This window comes from Gobio gobio (assembly GCF_949357685.1).
Source record: "Gobio gobio genome assembly, chromosome: 8".
In the NCBI taxonomy this organism is placed as follows: domain Eukaryota; kingdom Metazoa; phylum Chordata; class Actinopteri; order Cypriniformes; family Gobionidae; genus Gobio; species Gobio gobio.
The window spans coordinates 19,752,767-19,779,056 of NC_137114.1; the positions used below are offsets into that span (position 1 = coordinate 19,752,767).

At 39.1% G+C, this 26,290-nt stretch overlaps 2 protein-coding genes across 8 annotated transcripts in view; both read right to left on the bottom strand.

Moving 5' to 3' along the window:
- Positions 1-232: 232 nt before the first annotated feature.
- LOC307130318 (protein sel-1 homolog 3) lies at positions 233-22,090 on the bottom strand (the record flags this gene model as incomplete). Its single annotated transcript, XM_079823286.1, has 22 exons — positions 233-376; positions 682-784; positions 2,315-2,442; positions 4,175-4,284; positions 4,563-4,647; positions 4,733-4,823; positions 5,029-5,112; positions 5,487-5,614; positions 5,700-5,873; positions 7,303-7,365; positions 7,559-7,699; positions 8,169-8,288; positions 11,272-11,451; positions 11,613-11,812; positions 17,495-17,638; positions 17,731-17,860; positions 18,039-18,171; positions 18,245-18,309; positions 18,616-18,731; positions 18,814-18,935; positions 19,033-19,159; positions 21,595-22,090. 22 exons carry the CDS (start codon positions 22,088-22,090, stop codon positions 233-235), a joined length of 3,084 nt encoding a protein of 1,027 aa, XP_079679412.1.
- Positions 22,091-23,577: 1,487 nt separating this feature from the next.
- stim1a (stromal interaction molecule 1a) overlaps positions 23,578-26,290 on the bottom strand; it is an 83,012-nt gene continuing 80,299 nt past the window's right edge. For 6 of the 7 annotated variants that reach the window (XM_079823645.1, XM_079823648.1, XM_079823646.1 and 3 more), the window contains one exon: positions 23,586-26,027. In XM_079823645.1, coding sequence (XP_079679771.1) covers positions 25,511-26,027 — 517 coding nt within the window. In that variant the 3' untranslated portion in view covers positions 23,586-25,510. Of the gene's footprint in view, positions 26,028-26,290 lie in introns of all 7 variants that reach the window. The other variant, XM_079823643.1, reaches the window with a different exon arrangement.

The window sequence follows — 26,290 nt, forward strand, 5'->3', positions numbered from 1 at the left end:
CTCAATGACAAAAACAAGGATTAAAAAAAAATTGGTAACACTTTACTTGATGCCTTTATGATCATACAATGCATTACAAGGCATAATTCATGCATTCAATTACTTGTAATGCATTAAATACAAAGGCTTTAAGTAAAATGTTACCAATTAGTCTTATTTAAAAAGTGCTTTGTATGGAGGAAATCCATTGAGAATAATAGAATAATAATAAAAAGTTGTCTAGTAGTTTCCATTAGGATTCCTCCTCGTCCTCCCCTTGGGTTTGGCTGGAAGCAGATGTTTGGGATGTTTGGTGGAGTGGTGTTGTCCTCCATTTAAAGAGTCCGAAAGCAAAAGACAGAGTTCCGATTGCTGCTGCTGAAACTGTGGCAATGAGCTACAGGAACAAAGACGTCCAGTGTAAACATCTACTTATGAAAATGAGTCCCTCATCATTAGACAATCTAAGAGATTAATCATTATGATGTGAACGTGGTAACGTCCCCATGAGGCGATCATGCAATTATACACTATTAAACAAGGAGCTCATCCAGGCTGTTTCTTTCTTTTCTTTTCTGTTGTTGACTGACGGATTTGCGTTATAATTACACTAAATTGTCCATACTAGAGTTTGCTTTTGGAGCAGTCACACAGTGAGTCAACATTTGTACTTTAACGAAGAAAAGAGAAAAATACACAGACCTTTATAGCAGTATCCTGATGTACTTGGAAAGATCGTAGGTGTGTGCTGAACAGCGCCAGTGTGCATGGCAGGTATGCATCGGTGCTATTGGTCTCTCTGCATCTACGAATAAGAATAAGACATACTGTAATAGAGTGTATATAACGCAAAGTCTAATTCGCCTCTGTTTCCTTCGAGATTTTCCTATAGGGTTTCATGATTTGTGTATAAAATAAAGCCTGTGGTAAACATAACTCGACTAAACTTTGACGTTTTGTTCTACAACATAAATGACACACACCCATAGCAAAAACGTGCATTTTGTAGCAGTTAAAGGGGTACTTCAGCGCTGGAAAGATACATGTGTATTTAAATTGGGTCATTTATGTAGTAGAAATGTGAAATTATTTTAGAAGTTGGTGCCTTCTAGACTGAGAAAAGCCAGAAAATGTATTTTTGGCTCATATGGATGAAAGACAACAACTCCCAGAATGCACTTGCTTTGCTGCCCTGCCACGCCTACCGGTTACATCTCTTGCCCACCACGGCACCACCTCACCATCGTTTTGATTTTTATAACAATACAATCATTTAGTTCAGTTAGAGAACAGACACTGCAATTAAAAACTGAACGTGTCTGCTCAATACAGCACGAGCCGAATGAGAGTCGCAGCACAGACCAGCAGCAGGAGTCAGATTTCATCAGAGAGTGAGGAGCTGACAGACCAGATGATCGCGGAAGATTTGGTTTCAAAGTGAAATGCGCCTATTTAAGTGAGTTTATCATTGTACCGTTTTGTTGTTGTGCTTTCATGAACCCATAATTTAAGCAACCCGACCCGAATTGGCGCTAATTTTAAACCAAAACTAAAATGAGCACGGACGACCGGCATTCATTCATGGCCGCATTGTCATTCATTCACGGCCTCACAGTCATTCACTGTGTGTGTCCAGTCTAGCGCGTTTTCAGTTCATGCCTATGGAAGCTTAACATTCATAGGAATTTGTTGAGAACACTCGCTTTGCTTCGCACCGCTCCGTTATCAATGTCCGTGCGGCCGTCTGTGTCTTACATTCTGTGAGTGAGATCCCACCCCTATGGGCGGGTTCAAAACATGCGAAACTAGCTCCTACTACTGACTGTAGTCTCTAGCCTCTAGCCTCTGGTCAAAAAAGCCTCAGATGACGCAAAATTACGATATTTGCGTCATCTGAGGCTTTTTTACAGACATAAAATGCATAAATCTCTCATCTCAGAGGAATCTTAGGGTGGAAAGTATAATAATTTGAATGTACTACCCAGTTTCTACTGATACAAAGCTTAATGCTAAATCGCTGAACTAACCCTTTAAGTTCATTTTAGAAAACGTACATTTTTAATAACTAACTAGATAAGACAGCTTGAGGTGTGAGTGTGTGGTGTGTACGTTGTAGAACAAAACATCAAAGAATAGTCAAGTTATGTTTACCACAGGCTTTCCTTTACTCATACATTAGAAGAAAAAAAAAACTTAAAACCCAATAGGAAAACCTCAAAGGAACCAGCGGTGGATTAGACTTCCGGGTTCTGGCGTCATTCCTTGCTACAGTTGAGTCCTTTAAAGTGGATACTGGCAGTCTGAATGATCTATGGGAATTGTGATGTTGTCTTACCTTTGGTACAGGGTGACGAGAAGCTTCTGTCTGTCTGTTATGTGAAGGTGTAGCAAATTAAGCTCAGAAAGAACACTGAGCGGCAGAGACTCTCCGTTTTGGACAAGCAGGCCGAGATTATACCAACCCTGAGGACACAAACGTCAAAATGAAAATGTCTGAAATTTGAAATTAATGAATTGAAATTGAAAAGAGAAAAACAGAAAACGACCCCAAACAAAAACCACTACATAAACAATAATAATGAAATAAATTAAAATCCTGTTAGAACCAAATAATATGCATAGCTAGCAACAAACTAGCAAACAAATGGCTGGGTGACTTTAGTTGGAACAAACAAACACAACAAATACAGCTTGTTCAGCTTGTAAATACAGCTTGTAAATTGAGTAATGAATATAGCATGTTAGACCAAAAAAATACCCTGATCAGGCATAACATTATGACTGGTGAAGTGAATAACACTGATTATCTCTTCATCACAGCACCTGTTAGTGGGTGGGATATATTAGGCAGCAAGTGAACATTTTGTCCTCAAAGTTGATGTGTTAGAAGCAGGAAAAATGGGAAAGCGTAAGGATTTGAGCGAGTTTGACAAGGGGATTCACTTCTCGTGGGAGAAGCAGCGAGATGAATTTCTCTCTTCGGCAGAATATTACATGATTGAAAAATATTAAGAATTTAAACAAATTTACACAGCAAAAGAAAAGAGCCGTCTATGAAAGAGGACAACTTAAAGAAAAAGCTTAGGTCAATGCAAGTAAAAGTTATAGTTTAGTTGATATATAGAGAGAATTGAACATTTAAACTCACATGTAGTCATTTTTTTAGCTTTATTTATTGATTTTTAAAGCTTATTTGTATGACCCTTATATAGGCTATTTATATTAATTTTAACAAAGTGCCTATTAATGATTGATTAACTAAAATGATACATGTGTAAATGAGTGAGGCTATAATAATTACATAAATGGTATCTAAATCATTCAAAATTATTATTATTATAAATAAGCATTGTTAAAAGCCAGACGCTTTAGTTGTTGCTATGTATAACTTTTAATTTGGAGTAGAAAAAGGGGGTGTGACTTTATTGCATCAGAGGTGTGCTCGCAGCTGATTGGTCCAATTTCAGTTTGAGATCTCTTATCCAGAACATACGCTCCATGGCTAACCTGCTCCAGGGTAGGATAAGTTACTATGGAGATGAGCCCGGCTAAAAGCCAAACCCCTTTAATGGTACCTAAAACCCAGGATTGGCAAAAACTAAGCCTAAACATATCTGGCAAGCCAGCTAAACCGGCTTCATGGTATAGGCCCTTGACCTCCAAATTCCCCAGATCTCAATCCAATCGAGCATCTGTGGGATGTGCTGAACAAACAAGTCGATTCATGGAGGCCCCACCTCACAACTTACAGGACTTAAAGGATCTGCTGCTAACATCTTGGTGCCAGATACCACAGCACATGTTATGCCCAATCGGTGTAAATATAGCTCATTAAAACAAACCTGCTTGTTTACAGCTTGTTAGAATAAATATAGCTTATTAGAACAAATATAGCAGTTATAATACATCAAATCAAAATTTCTGTTAGAATAAATAAATATAGCTTGTTGGAACCAACAAACAAATATATTTTTTTAGAATAAAAATTCAATATATATATATTTTTTTATAAATAAAAAAAAATATATATACTGTATATATTGTTTTTATATATAAAGCAGTTTGGAATCAATAAATAAATAAATAGTGAGCTTGCTTGCTTATATTTTCCCCAAATAACAACCAATGACTTCAGATAATTCAATTATTAAATAATGATATTTCCTGATCATTCAAGGTTCGAGCATTTGCATACCTGTGGTTCGTTTTTGAGAGCTGCTTGCTTGTACATCTCTGCGGCATCAGAAACCTCTTTTCTGCCCAAAGCCTGTTCGCCATAGAACAGATCTCCCATTCTGATCAAAGCTGAGAGGGAAACAGACATTCATCACCACAGGCAGACGCTGAAGCTTAAGCTACAGGGAGCATGAGAAAGAGCACATGTACTGATGCACTGACGCAGGACATCGAGCCAAACCTCAGTTCACTGGAAAGACACATGACTGCCGCCCTGAATTGCCCCGCACTAAGCGACATTCTTTATATATTATACTGCAGATATGTGTGTGTGTGTTAGTGTGTGTGTTTGTGTGCTTGTAATGAAGAAATTCATTAGTATATAATCTTAAATGTGTTCAAATTACCATAGGGAGCTGGAACTTGAGCCTGTATCGACATGTTATAATATCTTAACATACAGTGAGTCACCAGTGCTGGATCCAAAGAGCCCTATAAAAGATATGAAACATCTATCAAAGCCAATCGAGTGAATCTGTTCATCTGAATCTAAAGCAAGTGTTTAGAACAGACTCACTGAGTTGAGTTCACAAAGGTACGCCACATTAAACTGAGCAGCTTCAAATCCACTCTCTGCCGCACTGAGATAATAAATCAAAGACATGATCCTGCAACAATACAAGAGAGAGAGAGAGAGAGAGAGAGAGAGAGAGAGAGAGAGAGAGAGAGAGAGAGAGAGAGAGAGAGGGGTAAACTATAGAAAGTGGTCTTTGCAACATCCTTTTCTAATGTAAATCTAAAAGGATGCTCATATTGTAGTTTACTATTATGATAATTATACATGAATATCTGCATTCAAACAAAAAGGTTTACCAGTCTCCTCTGAAATAGGCATTCAGCCCGTTCCTCAAGACTGTTCCCAGATATCCATTCTGTTCAGATGCCCATTTCACCCAACTAGAGACCAAAGAGAAGAAAAAAATCCTGTCAAGTCAACTTTATTATTATAGCGCTTTATACAATAGGCTACAGATCGTTTCAAAGCAGCTTTACAGTGATCAACAGGAAAATATTGATTCAGTGATCCAAAACAGACGACACGCAAAATGTCAAATAGAAATAGTTTAGTGGTACATGCCACATAAGAAAGAACGAATCTCTTTAATCACTAGGCCAGGGGATTATGGGAAGCAGAGGAATCATGCCCATTCACACTGAGTGAACATGTGCACACTCAGCCAATCTTGTTAAGTTGCATGAAGGGTTGCTAAAGCCTGGGTCTATATCTACAATACAAATGACATTATATCATATTATTTTGAGTTACATACAGAACAGCGTCTGAAGGGCGTTGAGCAACTTGGCCGGGGATCCCATGAATCCAAATATCAGCCAATTCAATGGCACCGTTTAAGAGTCCTCTCTGGGCTGACTTCAAGTAGTACTTGTATGCCTTAAACTGATGGTTAAAGAAAAACAATATCACAAGTCTTTCTCTTATTAATATAATCGGTTTAAAAGCGCATCAGCCTGTGAGTATTTACCTGGTCAGCAGGCTCTCCAGGATAAAGGCCCTGAGAGTAGAAAACTCCCAGATTCATGGAGGCATCGGGGTGACCTTTGGCATCCGCCTCTTCCCACAGGTGTACCGCCTTCTCGTAATCCTTCTCATACTGCTCAAAGAACCAGCCCAGAGCGGTGAGAGCGGGAACAGACCCCTGCGGGATGTAAAATCACTTACAAGTTGTCTATCGAGTGACATAGAGTCAATACGTCAGTAAAAACTTATACAAATATAAATAAATAATATAAGTTAAAAAATATTCGAGCATCCATTACATTCAGTAACATAAATAAACAGTTTGCGGCAACTAATTTTTTTTTTTTTTTTTTTTAAGAGAGAGACAAAATGACAAAAAAATAAAATAATAGAAATTCATAAATGTGTAAAATATTATTGGGAACATATTTAGTTTCCATTATTTCAAAAGTTTTTGATCTGTAATATTTTTTAATGTTTTTTTTTTACGTCTCTTATGCTCACCAAGGCTGCATTTATTTTATTAAAAATACAACAAAACAAAAAAAAACTGCATAAATGTGAAATAATATTCAAATGTAAAATAAATGTTTTGTATTTGAATATATTTTAAAATGTAATTTATTCCTGTAGTCAAAGCTGAATTTTCAGCATTATCACTCCAGTCTTCAGTGTCACATGATCCTTCAGAAATCATTATAATATGATGATTTCCTGTTCAAGAAACATTTATGAATATGTTTATTATCAGTGTTTTGAATGAAATATGCTTTGATGAATATGAAGTTAGATATAATCTTTTGTAACATTATAAAGGTCTTTACTGTCACTTTTGATCAATTTAATGCATCTTCGCTGAATAAATGTATTCATTTCTTTAAGTTCTTCTAGGTTCCAAAAAACATATACAGTATATTCTTACCGACCCAAAACTTGAACAGTTGTACAATGTTACAAAATCTTTCTATGTCAGATAAATGCTGTTCTTTTGAACTTTCTATTCATCAAAGAATGAACTGTTTTCAACATTGATAATAATCAAATCATCATGTTCGAGTGATTTCTGAAGGATCATGTGACACTGAAGACTGGAATAATGATGCTGAAAATTCAGCTTTGCATCACATAAATTACATTTTAAAATGTATTCAAATAGAAAAGAGTTATTTTACATTTTAATTTTGTATTTTTAAATCAAATAAATGCAGCCTTGGTGATAAGAGACTTCTAAAAACATAAAAAACATTTCCCCCCTTTCTCACTATAGTACAGTAGTCATTAATGTATCACTTTTTTTTGTCTTTACCCTCAGTACTCCCTTGCGGCCCCTGACCCCAATTTGAAAACAGTGATCGGCTGCATAAAGTGTTAAGACTAGCTTTAAAAGTTAGTCATTCATTTTTTTCTTCAAGAACTAACCTTTTAAAAAAAGTCATACAAATGCCTTTTATTAAAGAAAAAGGTACATTTGAATCGGAAAAGTAAGACTGACTACCTCTTAACTAACTACTAGCTGGTGAAACTAGATCTTAACATCGTGGCTAAGTTTATGCAACCGGCCCCTATTCTAAACAAAAATATAATTGTACGACATTGGCAAGGCATACCTGTTCTATTGCTTTCTTCAGGAATGTGACAGCTTTCTGAACATCTTTTGGAACTCCTTGACCCTGTTAATTCAAGAAAATATGATATTTAGTACGCTTGGTCTTCAGCAGTATTCACTTCAAATGCTTTGCAAGACTGCCCTCTGCTGGCCAAATCAGATATTCCTTATGAACATCACATTCTGAAACGTATTAGATTCTGAAGTGCACGTTTGCATACAAGATCGGAAATAGCAAAGATATAAAGATCACTGACCGTAAGGAGCACGATGGCGTAGTCGTACATGGACACGGGGTCATTGAGTTTGATGGCTCCTCTTTCGTAATGCTTCACTGCTGTCTGAATGTCTGGAGACACACCTTGCTGACCCCAGAACAACATACGACCCATTGCTTGCTGAAGAAGAAAATAAATAAAACCTTTTTCAGCAAGGATTAAATTGGCAAAATATATTAAGGATGTTAATCAAATTAAAATGATACAAAAGATTTATACTTTAAATGCAAGCTGTTATTTCTATTAAATCAAAGAATCCTCATCACTCATCAAAAATATTATGCAGCACAGCCGTTTTCAACATTGATAATAATAATAAGAAGAAGAAATGTTTCTTGAGCAGCAAATCAGCATATTAGAATGATTCAAATTCAGCAATTAAATTTTTTAAATATATTAATGTAGAAATCAGTTCTTTATTACTTCTTACAAAAACATAAAAAAAAAACTTTGGAATTCAAACTTGAAGGACTGTAAGAGTGGGTGTTGTCATTGTTATGTCCACACATGCTCACAGTACAGTTGAACATCATCAAAATGGAAGATTCTGTGCATTTCATTTTATTTTGTTGGATGTGAAATGTAGTACCTCAGCTTCAGCCACTCCACTTCGTGCCTGCAGCTTTAGCCAGTGAAATAGATCGTCGTTTTCATTGGTCTGGGCGTTCAGGGTCTCTTCATCATTTAAACGTATTAACTCAACAAAAGTCTACAGAGAAGATTAAATGTTATTTTAAAAGCCTTGCACAACACATCAAGTGTAAAGGAGCGTCCTGACTACTGGTTTTATAGCAAACATGTAAGGATTTTTGGTAACACTTTAAAAACTTTAACCAGATTTTTATAATCTAATTTCATAATGACCCTAAAGGGTTAGTTCAACCAAAAATTAAAAGGCAGCGGATATTTACACTAAGTGCAAATGGAGATAGATGCTATTTTCACCAAGTGAAAATAAAATTTTCTTAATAATAATAATAATAAATAATATGTTACATTTTGATAGCGCTTTTCTAGGTACTCAAAGCGCTTTATATAGAAGGGGGGAATCTCTAGACTGGGTAAACCCAGCCTGATCTGCCGGCAAATTGATTTGGCCCTGCAACTCAGTCTGGAAACCCGTACATTCATTTCTACTGCTTCTGTTACACTTTTGCAGGAACCAATCACAGACTGGCTTATCCACCTGGCGCGCTGTGGGTTTAACACGACGACGGATAGAGAAGCGATGGGTCGATGCCCGTTGATCACACCTCTTGTGGTCTGATTGGTTGAAGGACTATCCAATTGCGTACAGAGTCATTTGATTTATGCTCATTTATCACGCCTCTTGTGCAGTAGAAAATACAGAGCAGACTCCCCAGACCAATGTTCAATCTTAAATTGAGCGTGGTCTGGTGATAGCCAGACAAGGGAATCTCCTCAACCACCACCAATGTGCAGCATCCACCTGGATGATGCGACAGCACCCATATTGAGCCAGAACGCCCACCACACACCAGCTTATTGGTGGAGAGGAGACCGGGTGATGAAGCCAATCTTCAATATATATATATGGGGATTATTAGGAGGCCATGATGGACAGGTGCCAATGGGCAAATTTGGCCAGGATGCCGGGGTTACACCCCTACTCTTTATCGAAGGACATCCTGGGATTTTTAATGACCACAGAGAGTCAGGACCTCGGTTTAACATCTCATCCGAAGGACGGTGCTTGTTACAGTATAGTGTCCCCATCACTATACTGGGGCGTTAGGACCCACACAGACCACAGGGTGAGCGCCACCTGCTGGCCTCACTAACACCTCTACCAGCAGAAACCTCGTTTTCCCAGTTGGTCTCCCATCCAGGTACTTACCAGGCTCAGCCCTGCTTAGCTTCAGTGGGAAAACTTCTTGGGCTAAAGGGTGATATGGCTGCTGGTATTCTTAGCGATAGATGATATTTACACTAAGTGCAAATAACTGTAGGTGCTATTTACTAAGTGAAAATGGTGATACACCATATTAAAGTAGCAGTTCTTTGCAATATGTGTAAATAGTAATTACATGCAATTTATACTTTATTTTGACAGATACATACTATTTGCACCTCAGTATTGTTGAACATTAACAGGATGCAATAATAACAGAGTTTAAATGATTATATTTATTAAAATTATTAAATGGATGTCGCCTTAATGGGACTATAAAAGTCCTCCCTACCCCTATCCCATACCCAATAAATGCTTTTATTATTAGTAAACATCTCGTTAGGCACTTTATTTGCACATTTAGAGTATTTTCTTAATTTTTATTGAAAGTAAATGCCTTTCTGATGTGATATGTGATGGGGAAAAGGGAGAAGAGCAAGCTCGGCAACCCATTCGAACCCAGGTCGATCGCATCAAAACCAAGATCCTTAAGTCTTACACTTTCCTGACTGCGCCACTGAAGACGTTGAAATATGATTTTTTTTTAATCTTGTTTGGCCCAACCAGGCATTGTTAGGTGGAGCTAATGTGAATAGCCATTCCGAAATTAAAATTATGTTATTAATTACTCACCCCATGTCGTTCCAATCCTGTAAGACTTTCGTTATTCTTCGGAACACTAATGAAGATGTTTTTTGATGAAATCAAAGCTCTCTGTCCTTCCATTGACAGGCACCCAACTGACACTTTCAAGCCCCAGAGAGGTAGTAAAAACATAATCTACAACACATGCATCGCATTCACACATTCAGACATTGTTAAATTAACGCACATTGGAGATTAATATTTTGTAAATAAAGTGGTAAATTACGTTGTTTTTTTTTCGCAAACAAAGCACTCGCGTTGCTTCATAAAATTGAGGTTTAACCACTGGAGTCAAAAAAGTAAAAGTACTTTTATGATGTCTTTACTACCTTTCTGGGCCTTGAACGTGTCAGTTGCGTCTATGGAGGGGTCAGAAAGCTCTCAGCACTCTGTGTTCCAAAGATGAATGAAAGTCTTATGAGGGTGAGTAATTAATGACAGAATTTTCATTTTTGAACTAACCCTTTAAAAAGGTATTATCTTTGTCCATTCAGTGTAATGTCTTTATACAAATGTAAGACTACAATTACAAACATAATACATTTTTAATGTTTTTTTTTTTGTGCCTCACAGCATCATTTTTATCTGATACGTTAATTCAATTTTAATACAGGAGACAACTTAATTCATCCCGCAAATACTGGATGAAATTTATGGAAAATTCCTTAAAGGAACATGGTGCTTGAAAAAAATATGAGACTGTTTCTCTCGCAAAGGTATTGCACTCCCCCTAGAAACATTGCGCTCTCTCACAAAAAGTATTGCGTTCCACTGAGAAACATTAGGTGTGTCCCAATTCTCGTACTTATGAACTATTCAGTCATTTTGCAGTATGAATAGTGCAAGTAGTGTGTTCACACTGAAAATTCCAAAAAGAAAAAGGCAATTTTAAATACCCAGATGATAAATAATTAGCCGAAAAAACAAAACTGCGTAATATTGGACACTTCATGCACTCAACCGACAAAGCTTTTATTACTTAGCAGAGGGGAAGGCTCTATTTTTATTTTACAATCATATCCCTAGGGGCTCCATAGAAATTTGGGACTTGTTATAAATTAATATAAATCAATAAAGTGTTGTCATAAATAAAAGTTTGTAACTGGGCTTTACAAAAGCAAAAAAAGCCTCTTACTTGCTGTGGGGAGGGTTTCTTCTGATCCATGCTGGTTTGTCTCGCAATATTAACGTAATAAGCATAGGAAAGGTCACGGTCAGGGGTCACCTCCAGGTCACCAACATGGTGCATGTGCCCTAAACGCAGTAGCGCCAATCTCCAGTCCTTCTGAGCTGCCAACAGGGACAACCGCCAAGCCTGCAGTGCCACAGATCAGGTTACATCTTAAACTCATTCACTTTTTGTCTGCATTTATTATACAGGAATGCTTATTGTTCACAGAGATCATATTACAATTGCACACGTAAGATTAACGCTGGAGTGACCTGATCACCACATTACCCCAAACACACACACACCTTGTACGGCTGTCTCTTAACGCCGATTCCACTGCTGTAGAGCACAGATGACAGATGTAATGCTCTACAGTCTCCCAAGCAGCCAGACTGCAGCAGGAAAGGCATCATCCTGGTTATAACCTCCACACTGTGAGCTGTACGGATTTTGCGGAGGACTAGAGCATACAGCGTCCTGCCCACTGCTGTAGCGTTCACCCTGCCTAGAGGAAGCAATAAAAGCAAAAAAGTACATAGCATTGTGGCAGCGGCTTTTGCACAGACAGGCACGTTTCTAAGATCAGACTGAGATGTTATGATTGCTTACACACAAGGAATTTGCCTTGATAAGACAATAAAATAAGTGAATAAAAAATGGCCCAGTAAAAAAAAAAAAAGGGGGTCCCTGGGTGTGAAGGGTCCAGAGTGATTGCCTGAGCCACTCTGGGTGAGTAGAAATGAGAGAGGGGAGGAGTGTACCAGTGATTCTCTTAGCAGTTTACACTGCCCGTTGTAGTCTTCTGAGGTCTGATTTAAGCCCCGTTTCCACCGAAATTACCCGGAACAATTTGTACCAGGAACTTTTTTTACAGGCACTTTTTCTCCCCCAGACCTGCTACTGTCTGCGTTTCCACTGCGGTCTAAAGTACTGTGAAGATTAGGCAAATTAGTCCAGTGATGTAGGACTGTACGCGGCTGCTCCTCCCAGTCAGCGATGGACAGTTATCATTTTTATGCGATAGTGTCTGCAACAATAACAAGTATGGAGGAGATTCAAGCAGCGCTACTTTTGCTGGTTATGTATTGGTTTACTAAAGAGGTCATTAACAAAACGGCGTAAAAGAGACGAGCACTGGTATTAAAGCATATTCTGAAAGCTCGTAAAGCTAGATTTAAAATAAGACTACACATTTTATTATCAGCTATTACGGACATTGACCGTGAGATGGCTGAGACGAACCATCGGACAGAAAGAGCAAGACTGATATTTACTGAACGCAGAACGAACCTCACAAAAGCATGTTCAGCGCCCAAGTCCCACCCCCGAAAGTTCCTGAACTTTGAAAAAGTACTACCTCGCGAGCAGGGACTTTCGGACGGGGAAATATTTACCCGGAACTTCTTTTAGACCCTGGTTCCTGCTGTCGAAACACACCGAGTACCACCCCAAAGTTCCTAGTTCCTGGGGAAAGTTCCTGCGGTGGAAACGCGGCTTTAGTAGCTGAACCAAACTAGACAGCTATTAAAGTGCAGAGTGGAAATGTGTCAGCAGCTCCTGTGGCAGGTTGAACTCCTTCAGTTTGCGAATGACGTACAACAGCTTCTGGAACTTTTTCCACAATAGAGTCTATATGAGTGTCCCACTTCAAGTCCTGAGAGATGGTAGAGCCCAGGGACCTGAAAGGCTCTCCTGCTGCCACAGTGCTGTTCATAATGATAGAGGACTTCAGGGGGAGCACTCCAGCACTCATCCCCTTACCATCTCTGGCCCTGTCCCAAATGGCACACTTTACGTGCACTTGCAGTCTTGTAGACTTACAATGGCCGCTGCGTGCGTGTGTCTGTAAGTCCAAAATACGGTAGGTAGTCACATTTGTCATTTTAGGTTTCTGAAGGGTGCTCGTGAGCACCCCCCTTTGTGGCCATTTGATGCAAACTTTCGATCCCACAAGCTCTGAAGCATACATCTACCCAAGAGTCAAAGCAGCATTTTTTTCACGAAAGTGTGGTCTCGGAGGAAGATTGCGAGGGCTTAGGGTTCCATTTGGGACAAGGCCACTATTCTGAGCGTGTTCAACTCCAGGTTGTTGTGACCACCCCATACAGCCAGCTGTTCAACCTCTCTTCTATATGCAGACTCACGATCATCTTTAATGAGACAGCTGACTATGGTGTCATCTGCAAACTCTTTGGCAGTGCAGTCATTTGTGTAGAGGGAGAAGAGCAGTGGGCAGAGAACACATAATTGTGATGCACTGATTGTGCGGGTGTTGGATGTGAACTTTCCCATCCTCTAGGGATACTGCCTGGCTGTCAGGAAGTTGGTGATCCACTGACAGATGGAGGTGGGCAGAGAGAGCGGAGTTAATCTGATGATAGTGTTGAAGGCTATGCTGAAGTCCACAAACAGGATCATTGCATAACTCCTAGTTTGTCTAGAAGTCGCAGTACAATCCAATGTAGAGACTGCGTCATCCATTGACCTGTTTGTCCAATAAACAAACTGAAAAGGGTCTAGCAAGGGTGTAGTGATGTCCTTCAGGTGGGCCAACACCAGTATCTCAAATGATTTAATGACCACAAAACAGGTTTGTAGTCATTCAGTCCTACGATCTTGGGTTTCTTTGGAATAGGGATGATAGTGGAGCATTTGAAGCAGGAAGGGGCTTCGCATAGCTCCAGTGATCTTTGAAGATCTGGTTGAAGAATGGTGACAGGATTAGGTTAACAGGTGTTGATGGTTGTGCAGAGAATAGGTCAGAGTGGGTGTGGGGTGAGGAACAGCCAATATCAAAATGAAAATAGGACACATTCAGATCATCAGCCAGTTGTTGATTCCCAGAAGATTAAAGTGGTGTCTTGTGATGTATTTCAGGCCTTTTCCCACTGATGCAGGATAGTTTACTCAGAGTAGCTTCCCTTAGCTACTTGTATCTCCTTTGTCAATGTGTTTTGCTGTTTTATACAATAATTTGCCCCCACTTCTATAGGCATCTTTGAATTGGCGAAGAAGTTTGATTTTTGCAGTGAAGTGAGAGAACCATGAAGTGATTTCACAGTATCAGTAAGCTCATCTGAAATCAGTGGCTCCAACTTCAAAAACACTCCAATCAGCGCAGTTGATGCTCTGGTGGTTGACAGGAAATTGCTGTAAGGTTGCTAAGGTGTTCTGTGTATGTATCACAGTGCTATGAAGTTTCTAGGGGGATAGTCATGTCCAGGGATGGGCAATTTCAGTCCTCGAGGGCCACTGTCCTGCCGAGTTTAGCTCCAACCCTGATACAATTCACCTGCCTGTAGCCTTTTAGTAATCCTGAACATAGATATACATAATAAAGGCTAGATGTCTTACGGCGGAGTCTCTAACGTCATCACGTGCGGCCATCTTGTCACCGGCAAGCTTTCTGGCAGACTCTGTGGTACCAGATGTAAGGTGAGTGATCTGCACGAACACAAATACTCTTATCTCGCTGAAATCTTGATGGATTTACAAATGGTTTGGTTTCTTACAAACGTTATTAATGTGGCTATAATTATGGATGCTTGAACAAATTATGAATAATTGTTCATAAGTATGCAATGTCATAACTATATCTCTGACGTTTATAACAAACCAAACCGTTTTAAAATCGGTAGAAAATTTAGCACGTTATGGTTATTTAAAAAGTACACGCACCATTCAAACACAATGTTACGAGTGAGCGAGCTGACTGTGACAAGATGGCCGCCAGGTGCGGACGTCGACCTCCATTGGCCAGCAGCGCGGATGAGACATCTAGGGTGCGTTCCATTCGACCGTAAGTGGACTGCGAAGTGGACTTCAGAGGGTATTCAGCCATCTCAAGTGAGATTCCAATCCAAAGGGAGCGAACATGTTCAGTCCGAAGGGTACTGCGAACGGCATAGGGAAGAAGGGAACATCGATACATCACTTCACAGGAAGTGGAGAGTGAAAAACACCCAACTGTCATTGCACGTCGGCGTCGCATCACCTGTCTGAACTAAGGAGCAGAGCCGGGGGAAGAGTTTTTAAACAGCTCTGTGATGGAGGCGTTTATAGCATTTGAATATTCATAGTTATTATACAAACTATTATGTTATTTGAGTATTTATGAAGGGTTATGGCAATTCGCATATTATATTTTATGAATATGTAAACAAATTAAAAGTGTTTAGACCATTGATTAAGAATAGCCTACATTTATACAAAGTTAACCAAATCAAAATGTATTTTCATATTGAATGACAGGTGCAGCTTCAAATGTGTTCATAGTCATTACAACTTATAAGTAAACTAATAAAACTAATGTTTTGATTATATGTTTTAGATACATACTGTGTGTTTTGTAAATGTATATACTTATTATATGGTTTTAAATTTGAAAGTAAAGTAAATTACAATATTATTTTATGTTATATCATAATTTGCACGACCCCGTCTTTGTCTTTCTTTGATTACGTTGCAGGGCGTTCCAAATGAGTGGTTATTGTCAGCGAAGTCCACTTCAACTGATATACCGTGCTCAGGGAGTAGGAAGCAGTGAACAGTGCGTAGGGACCCTGTCGAATGGAACGCACCCCTAGCCTTTATTATGTATATCTATGATCCTGAAGACATTGATAAGCTGGTTCAGGTGTGTTTGATTAGGGTTGGAGCTAAACTCTGCAGGACAGTGGCCCTCGAGGACTGGAATTGCCCACCCCCGGGCCCTGGTCTAGTCCATGCCAGCTGAAAAAACATCTTAGATCAGTCTAAGATGGTTTGCTGGTCTCCCAGTTTGGTCCAGCAGGTCTATGGACTGGTTTTAGAAGAGATTTGGGGTAGAAAAAATTTTTTTTTAAACCATCCTAGACCTAGACCATTTTTCCATGATATTCTGGTTTCTAGATATTTCTTGGGTTCCTCCATTGTAAGTTGTAAAATATTATTACACTTTAATTCTTTGATGAATAGAAAAGTTCAAAATAACATTTATTTAAAATAGAAATATTTTTTTAGTATGATAAATCTTCAGTTTTGGTTGATTTAAAGCAGCACTAGGTAACTTTTCAACCTTTATAATATATTTTCAAACCTCTTGTGATGATACATCGACTTACAATAGGTTGAATGACACGTCTGCCATAGCCTGACGGGGTCTGTATCGTTTTTAATCGTACTTTTAAACTTCGGGTTTCGGGTAGTAACCCGAGAAAAAAAAGAACTACAAAATTCGACTGCTTTACGGCATACATACGTCACTTCCACCACCCCCACTTCCTTAAATTCGGACGTGCGAGCCAAACTATTATTTGTTTGCCGAATGTTATAGTCATGGCCGAAGCAGCACAGAAAAATAAGAAAGCAAAGGTTTTGTCAGAGGAAAGCAAAAAGAGGAAACGAGAAAGTGATCGGATTAAAGGCAGGACGAGGATCAACATTGGGCCAGCGTTTGCTCGCGGGCGTGAGCTGGAGGAGGAGGGGCTACATTCTTGCAAGTAAATACATATTATAAGACGTACAAAATCATATTTTAGGATACCTAACATGTCTGTGATATTGGTTTATTTGTCTTGCCTCAAGCTATAATGCAAATCGATTTTTCACATTTGCAGATTCATCTATGGTAGCTTGATATTATAATATTGACGATATATGGTGATTCCTACCACTCAAACATTGAATTGAAGTATCATATAGATTCTGTAAAACGGGAACCAATAGACTAGGCTACTATAATGACGCTGGCTTGTAAACGTGAGCATCGCGATCATTTGGCGTTTGAAAAAAATAAAACCCATTAAATTATATTCATATGACATGCTGAAACATATGCCACTGTACCTGGGATGAAGACATTTCACACGCGACGCAAGCAGAACACCTGCATGTGAACTTCATAGACAGGTGAATTCCTCCTGCAGTGTTCAGGGCTATCATAGTTGCCATGTCAATAAATGCACGTGCGATGCATCCACTGATGTAGAAAGACAGTTTACGACAGTAGTAGAGGACAATACTGTTTCCCAACTGTAGGGGGACCCCGAGAGCAAAAACTACCTAGTGCTGCTTTAATGCATTCTTTCTGAATAAAAGTAGTTATTACTACAACACACACACACACACAAAACTCTTACCGACCCCAAACTTTTGAAAATGTGAACACTTGATCTTCCACCAATAAACTGTTTAAATATAATCTTACCATATTTCTGTGACAGTAGTTTGGTCAACTGTGCCACTTGGCGTCTGTAAGGATTTGTCTGAGATTCGAAGAACATACATTGCTCTGTTGGGTTCACTGAACTGCGATTCAGTAGCAGCTCTGTGTATGCGTCCAAACAGCTGTCTGGATGTGAACATGCATAAATAACTGTAAATAATGACAAAAATACATATTTTGATCTCTAGTGCCAGCTAGTGGACATCTGTGGTACTTACCTGGGTGTCTCTTTAAAGTGAGAGAGTGACTTGGCAATGAGAGGAAAATCTCTGATTTGAAATTTTGACAAGACTGGAACCATCCAGTTATATTAACCTTTGATATTACATGAGGAAGGTGAATCTCATCCTGTGAAGATGTAAAATTAGTCCAGGGGAACAGAATACAGTATACTCAAAATTTTGCTAGAGCAATGCCAAAATCCTGGGTTCAATTTTCAGGGAATGCATCAACTGTTAAAATGGAATACTTTGAATGCACTGAAAGCACCTTTATATAATATAAAAACATAATTATCATATTCTACCTGGTCAGCTGGGAGCCCCTGTGTGCGATAGAATGTAGCCGGTCCGAAATATCCTTCAATCCCCTGCATGAATTTACCTCCACCAATCACAAAATAGCCATGCGTGTCATCCAACATGACGTTCATGCCAAATCTGCACATAACACCAGATCTTATAGCGATGATTGTGAAACTTAAATATTACTGCTTTAAATAAAGAATCTTACATGTGCTCATCAGCTTTCATAACAAATTTTTGTTGTCCGTCAGTACATGTAATAGAAACTTTTGCCTACATGAGAGGAAAATAAGAGAATATGAAATAACAGGAGCAGTTTGCACTAGAATAGAGCCCAAATACAGTAGAGAGTTGTGCAAATGTTATTGTAATTATATGACAATTAAACGGGGGGTGTAGACTATCCATTTAGAAATGCATTTGGGCTTCACTTTCATTAGCCGACAAGCCATTTTTATGATAAACTATTTCTGAATCTCCCCAATTGAAAAAAACAAACCTGCCCCTTTTGTGTCACCAACTAAGATCATTCAGTACTATGTGATCATCACACATCTATGCACCCAATCACTATCTCACCATTCGTCCCAGAATCTCCAGGTTGACACGACACCACTGATGAAGAGGAACCTTAAACGATGAAAGGAACGCTGATGAGTGCCCTGCCTCTCCATGCACCTGGACATGGATCTTCCCTGAACAAAACGGACAAAAGTAAATTCTGTAATTCAACAAAACCAGGAATGAGCGAGTGGTCCGAGATTGTCACAGCCTTACCAGTGTCAGTGAGGAACAAGGTAGGGGTGGCATAGTCATTTTTCACATCAATGTGATGCAGAAGTCCACATAAACGGTTACCGCAATGATTTGTCAACAAAACCCAGAGAGATAGGGCACACCTAAAGAGTCCGAATCATCAATAACTCAGTTATTCTGTGAATGCAATGATTACATTTAAGCCTGGTTACCAACTAAATAAACTGCACAAGCTCTCACCAGGGGAAATTGATGGATTTGATTCTCAGGCCTTCCAAAGCTTCATTTCTGAATGGCTGGAGGGTTTTGATGATGCCATAACGCTCACCAGTAGAGGCATACAATGTGGAAAGAAGAGACATCACCTCTTAAAGGAAAAGAAAAGAGTGTGAAAACATAATAAGATACATTAACATGAACTAGGGCCAGTTGTTCAAAAGTAATCTGATCGGATTTCGGCTATCGGATTGGATCAAATCTTGAAAATGGATTGTTCAAAAGAAAAAGAAAAAACGATTCTGAAATCAAATTAGATCACAAAATCCAATCTTGGTTTTGATCTGGATCAAATCATCAGTTTGTGTTGGGATACCTTTGATACAGAAAAAAAAATAGGATTATACTGATCCCAGGAGAATGGTAGATTTCAGGAACAAAAATGTAATAAAACTAAAAAAAGGGGTCAAAAATACATTTGTATCATGTAATACACACACACCTTTTTATTTTGCTCTTAATTAGTAAATCAAGCCTTTCGGTAGCCCACAGTTAGGTAAACAATACATTTTGGCGCCATAAAATAATCCCCATACAGCTGTAAATATCAAACAAAAATATTATATTTAAGTGTTTTTATCACTGTTATAAGAGATGAACGAGTCAAAAGTTATTTGTGAGTGAATGCAAAAGGTTCTTGAATGAACACTACGTGAACATTTTCTGATAAATTTTTTTTTTCATCTCATATTTTTTCATCACCATGTCCCTTTAGGGGCTCTGTAGAGCACTAATAATCCATATTTGGTAATCTTAAAAAGTGTGTATCAGGATCAGGGTGATATTTTGCTTTGAAAAACCGGCACAAAAGTAAGATGGATTACATGATCCTGGATAGCAAAACATTGAACAACTGGCCCCTGATGATTAAACTTGCAAATAAAAACTCTAAAAAGGAAATTATTGTGCCATTGATGTATTTAGTTTTTAGTCCAAATACTATTTGGCTCTATTGTGCACAATGATGATTAACATATTCATATACAATGTACATGAAACCCTATTCCTACAATTTTCAGGTACATGCACAAAAACCATGGTAGTACCATGATATCATGTTCATAAAAAATATGGTAGCACTTTATTTTACAGTCCTGTTTCGCATTACATAATATGTGCTTATTGTAGTAATGACACTAACTAGGCTCTAACCCTGAACTTATCCCTAAACCTTAAAGGCACAATATGTCATTTTTGCCGCTAGTGGTCGCTTATTCAAAACAAAGGTGTAGCTTGATGAAGCCTTGATTTCGCGGAATCATGGGAGTTGTTGTCTTAACCTCTACAGCTGGCGGAAAAGAATCCAACGGGACACGGGTAGGAATCATATTCATGGATGAGCGAATATATTAAAAATATTTACTAATGTTACTGTAGTATGAAGCAGGGTGGGGCTGAAAGCTGCTGGAGCGGAATGAGGCCGCTGGAGCTGTGGCTAATGAGAGATGAGCGCGACACACGGATCGAGAGAAGCTTCCGGCCATGCAGATGTGGGGTAACGCAGTGCTGTTTTATCATATTAGATACATTTGAGTGTGTTGAAAGTTATGTTATAATGCTCTGTCTTTCTGGTAACTCAAGAAAATGAGATTTAAACAATAAGATTAACTGTGTTGAGCTATATACTGTAACCATGATTAGCTTTCTGTCGATGAATGTATCCAGTTGCTCAGCTGTCTAATAAAACATTAAACAAGCGGCAACCTCCCGTGGTCTCTTTTGAAACCAACATGGATGTGACTAAAACTGCAATTCATCGACTGGCCACTAGAGACAGGCTCCAAATGGGAGTCAAATCTGTATCTCCCCCATGTTAAAATGCCCAACTTTACAGCAGAACATTTTTTTTACAGCCTGGTAAAAAAAAGTGGTTTTGATCTATTCAGCTAATTTTGCCCTTCATGGCAACTCTGAGGGGTGTGTATTTTTTTTATAACTCATCCGTTTAAATTATCTTAAGCCTTAAAGTTCTGCATAATTAAAGGCGTGGCCACTTTGAGTGACAGGTGGATTGCCTTTTGTCTGCAGTGTCTGTTAGCCATCACGTCCCGCCTCTTTGCCCATTTTCGGTTATCCGGGAATGATGCGCGGTGACGCAATGATGGCGATGGTCAGCTTTAAGCTTCAAAAATGCTCTTCAGAAACCTACGGGTGACGTCCCGGAAACTACGTCCATATTTACATTATATGTTCTCTGGTCTTTCCATGCTTTCTACAAAATAAAACCGGAAATCGAGGGTAACATGGGTATGATGTCATTAGTGGACAATGCACAGAAACGGTTATTTCTCTGGATTTAAACATTCTTGGAAACCTTTGGGATAATGTAAGTACACAAGTCAACAAAATATCTAACATTGTTTCTAGTGGTTTTTGGATAGTTTAATCCAGAATTCTTACATATTGTGCCTTTAATTTAACCGAAGCATTTATTACCCAATACTTTTAAGGGTAAGTACACTTTAAGAAGCATACATTGAAGGTGCACGTAGTATTATAAAGTAACGTAATGTAATAGAATATAACCATTTTCTTCCGCGCACTGTGGCATGCCATCTCTCCTGACTCTCCAGAGCACATCGGTGTCCCAGTTGGCACAAAGCAGGTGTTGTTTAAAGGGTCGACTCAGTGGGGAGTGAATTTCGAGGGGAACCGTGACACTGGCTCTAAAAAGCCTGCCCGGTCCGGTGGATTCATCAGGGCCGATCCAACCTCGCAATAAACAGCTGAGAACCCAGTCAGAACTGCGTATTATCCAATCGGGCCGGAACACAAGCCAATCAGGAAAACTCACGACCACCACTCGGGTTCTGTCACGTCCGGGCTCGCAGGTCCAGTATTTGTGAAAAACAACTGAGGTAGATCCAGAATCGAAAGAAACCAGAACCTGGACGTGTACTTCGGACGACTCATAACAGGTGTACTGAACGCGTAACGGACACCTGGAGACTGGCGCGTCAGGTGCGTCGAGGAAAGCCACGTTACCTGTGCTGGATCGGCTCAGACAGACAGTTAAAGGCATCTGTTTTAAACAAAACACACATTTAATTATGGATGTAAACTATTGCTCTACCTCTAATTTGCATCTGAATTAGGCAGTAGGCTACTACTTACAGAAACAATGGCATGTAAACACAACCAATAAAAACTAAAATCTCCCATAATTCCTCTTCATAAACCAGCAACTACCAGAGATTTGGATTAAACGAAACAACCTGTATCTAATTCAAATGAACACACAGACGCATATTATTGCGTTATTTGTCTGGTTGCCATATCCGCGTCAATGACCGTTGCAGTGCAGGATTTCATGTGATCAAATGCCGAAGCAGGTTCCTGACCCGGGATAACATCCTGTTTGAGCAGCAGGTGTAAGAGTTTAAGCAAACAGAACGGACAGTTACACCCTCTAATGCAAATCTAGCTCACTCATGAATAATTAGTCTCATAATATGCGCTGTGATTCTGGCCTGTCTGTAATTCGCATAGCCTATGGGAACGTAGCCTGTAAGTGCGGCTTTCCTAAATGTGTAGTGTAAACCGATAATAAACTTCCAGTGTGATCTTACAATGATGCTGTGGCAGACATGCTCATGAATGTTGTGAATTTCAGAATTAGCTCAGTATTTTTTTTAATTAAAGAGTTGTTATTTTAAGGAAATTGACCACACCCTACAAGAAGTTGAATAAGAATAACAGGAAGCGGAATTTACTGAATTAAAATTCATAGTGAAAGATGAGTCTGTCTCCCACTTTTTGGGGGATTGTGTCCATGTAGCTTGTTTGTACGCATCAATTTCTTAGGTTTTATTTATTTATTATATCATTAATGTAACATTTATTTAAAAAAAGTTACTTTTCTCTGTTTTTATGTACATTTTGTCTACAAAGCCTCTATTTATATATATTTTTTGTAAAGATTTGAAATATTTGGATATTTCTTACAGCTATTGGGTCTTAAAATCCATCACAGTGTGTACAATGTATATTTACACATTTTTATGATGTACAGTTGACCATGCGGTGTATAAAAAAGGACGAATGAGGCATTTTTTTTTATTGATTGTATTATATATTTTTTTCTTTTAGTTGTATTTTTGTTGTTTTGAGATGTATGTGTTTACTTTTGTATATACACTCTAAAAATGACTGGGATAAAAACAACCCAAGTTGGGTTGAAAATGGACTAACCCAACGATTGGGTTGTTTTAAGCAAACATTTAACCCAACCGCTGGGTTAGTCCATTTTCAACCCGACTTGGGTTGTTTTTATCCCAGCATTTTTTAGAGTGTACTTGAAAACAAATTCAAAAGATAATGGCATTCTGGGAAATAAAGTGTTTTCCAACCTTGTCCATGTACTTATACAAGTGTATAAATAAAATACATATTTTCATGGTGACAACAGCTAATATTACATGTACATTTTCAAGGCTGGATTAAGAAAAGTATTCAAAGTTTCGACAGACAGACAGACAGTATACAATAAAATGATTAATGGAGATCTCGCTCATTTTAAAAACTTTTTATTGCTTACATGCAGGAGTGCCATAAAATTTGAAGACTACAGTTTTGAACAATACAGAAGATGCAAAATAATCATTTTTACTTTGTTTCTCCACCTCCCTTTGTACAGTATAGGCATAAATAGCTCAAACGGAGAAGTGGACAGGAATATCTAAATGGGAACAGAGTCTAAAACGGCTCCCGTCACTTCCCTCTCCGTGTTTGAGAACTGGTGTTGAGAACATGCATCAACACAGTGAAGTGCAGTTTACTGGACCAGACTGACGCGCACGCGCACTGACATACTCACTGACAAAAGAGCTTCTTCGTGCAAAAGAGGCACAGATGAAACGTACATCTGCATGGTTTTATACCTGTTAAAGATCGATTGGTTGATTTACATTGGAAATGTGGTCTTGTACCATCTTTCACAAACGAATTTCAGAAGAAGCAGGTGATGTTTCGTGCAGCACTGCTTTGGTTTGCCTCCGGGTTTACATTGGACCTTCAAAGCCTGTGGGTAAAAACTAATAAAATGCATAGTGACATCCCTCACCAAGTCTTTTTATCCTTAACCCCCGTCTTTTCAGAAAGTGTGCTTGTAATTTTCAGTGCTCTGGGAGAAGAACGTTTATCTTAAAGTGAACATCATGTAAACCACAAGAAGAACAGAGAGTGGTCTCCACTTCCTCTGAAAACGCACAGTAGTAAAATCCGTCTGCCCGAACATCTCTGTTTAAAGGCAAGCCGCTCCATTATAACAGCAACTGCGTGTGGTCCAGCCTGCTTCAAAATGTTACAAAAGAGCACCCGAAATCAAAGATTTTATGACCTAATACAAAGATTCTTTATCGACAGGATCTCAAACATTTCAGAAGTAGCAACTCCCACGATCCCACCACGATTTGGATAATATGCCCCTTATTGCAAGCCTATTTAAGCTTGGACCTAAGAAAACTGAAATCTGACCTTCAGGACGGTGGCTTTAGTTTGGCACTTTGAATACAAGACGAGATTTCTTAACTTGGTTTAAACAAAGTGAGGTGTGCGTTCACCTTTTGGTCTCTTGGGAGCTTGGATCATGGACGATGTCACCAGAAACAGTCAGCAGACAAGCTCAAAAACATTAATGTGCATATTCATAAGCCACCACGTATTTGCTAAATGATTTGGAATGATCCACAAAGATCAAATATTCGAATCGCTCAATTATTCCACATCCCAGAAATCCCTGAAGCCTTAGGAGATACGTTCAGTGTCTTGATTTGTGTAAACGATTTAGTGCGTTCCAGCATTTTCGAAAGAATCTTTACAAAACTGACAAATCCAACATTTAGAAATAGTGCAAAATATTTGAGGGGAGTTTCACACTAATAGTTCAGCCCTTTTACAGTTTCTCTGACCGTCGACAAACACTGACCAAAGAGTACCGATAAACATTCAGCTGACAGTTCATTTTAACTTGAAAAGACAAAGAAGTGTGCGGATCGAAACGAAAGAATCAGGCTATTTTGCGTTTTAAGCAAAGGAGAACAAGAACCAAGCAAACATCTAGGAGCATTCAAAGTTCAATCAAACAAAGGCGAAGACATGCAAACCGATATGGAGTATACAAGGAAAGAAAAATTCCATTAGAGGGAAGATTCTTTTGAAAGTATGGCACTTTCTCCTGCTGAATAAATAGTTACATTCCCAAAAAAAAAAAAAAAAAAGTCCCATTTCCACTGGTGCTTCATTCCCACCCACCCCCAAAATCATGCTTGTTCCTAAGTGTTCCTCTGAAAAAGCAAACATTACTATAAAGACCTTGGAAAGGTGTTTGGTTGTGCCGTAACTTCTGACCAGAAGGGGGGGGGGGGATAAATCAAAACATTTATATCAACACGATGACAAAAATAAATGTAGGGGAAAAAAAAGAAACAGTTGTCCAGTTGCCTTATTTCTTCTGTTTTTTGAAGATCTTGAAGGTGTGTTTCTTGCGACTCGCAGCAGAGTCAGTGTCTTCGCCTGTAGAGCCGCTGTCTTCTTCTGGGGGGCTCTTTTTTGAGGAGATCTGGGGTATACGGTTTCCAGCCTTCACCTCCGTCAGTCCAGTGGGCGACGGCGTGTCGGGTTCAGTGGAGTTTGGGCTTAGGGAGCGTGAGGATTCGGACATAGACATCACCGCCTGAGAGCCAAGGATCTCGCTCATGCTGGCAGATTTCTCGATGCCGTACACCTTCTTCATTAATATGGGACTATCAGAAACTCCGTCGAGAGTTGCGCCCCCGTCGTGAACTCGGTTGCCTCCATTGTGGGTGTGAGAGTGGGCTACCTCTTCAGAGCGCGAGTGGGGGCCATACAGGAGTGAAGTAGGCTTCACGGGAAAGCTTTTGGAACTGTAGGACAAGCGTAGCTGTTCGCCGGTCTGGGATATACACAAAGAGGAATCGGAGTCGGAGCGGTTCAAGTCCCTGTGAAGGAAACGATGAAATTAGCATTGGGAAATTTGAGATATCAGACCAGTCCAAAATAACCAAGACAACTTGCTGGTTATATGCAAGATAACACTGCATTTACTGCTACTTGAACTCATCAGTGAGTTGTACAACCCTCGGAGAGTTAAGCAGGCAACAGAGGCAACATTTTCGAGCTCAAATGTTGTCCAAACTGAAGCAACACATGCCAAGAGCTAAAGAAGTGCAGGCTATACATAGAGCAGTGGTGTTCAGAGTTT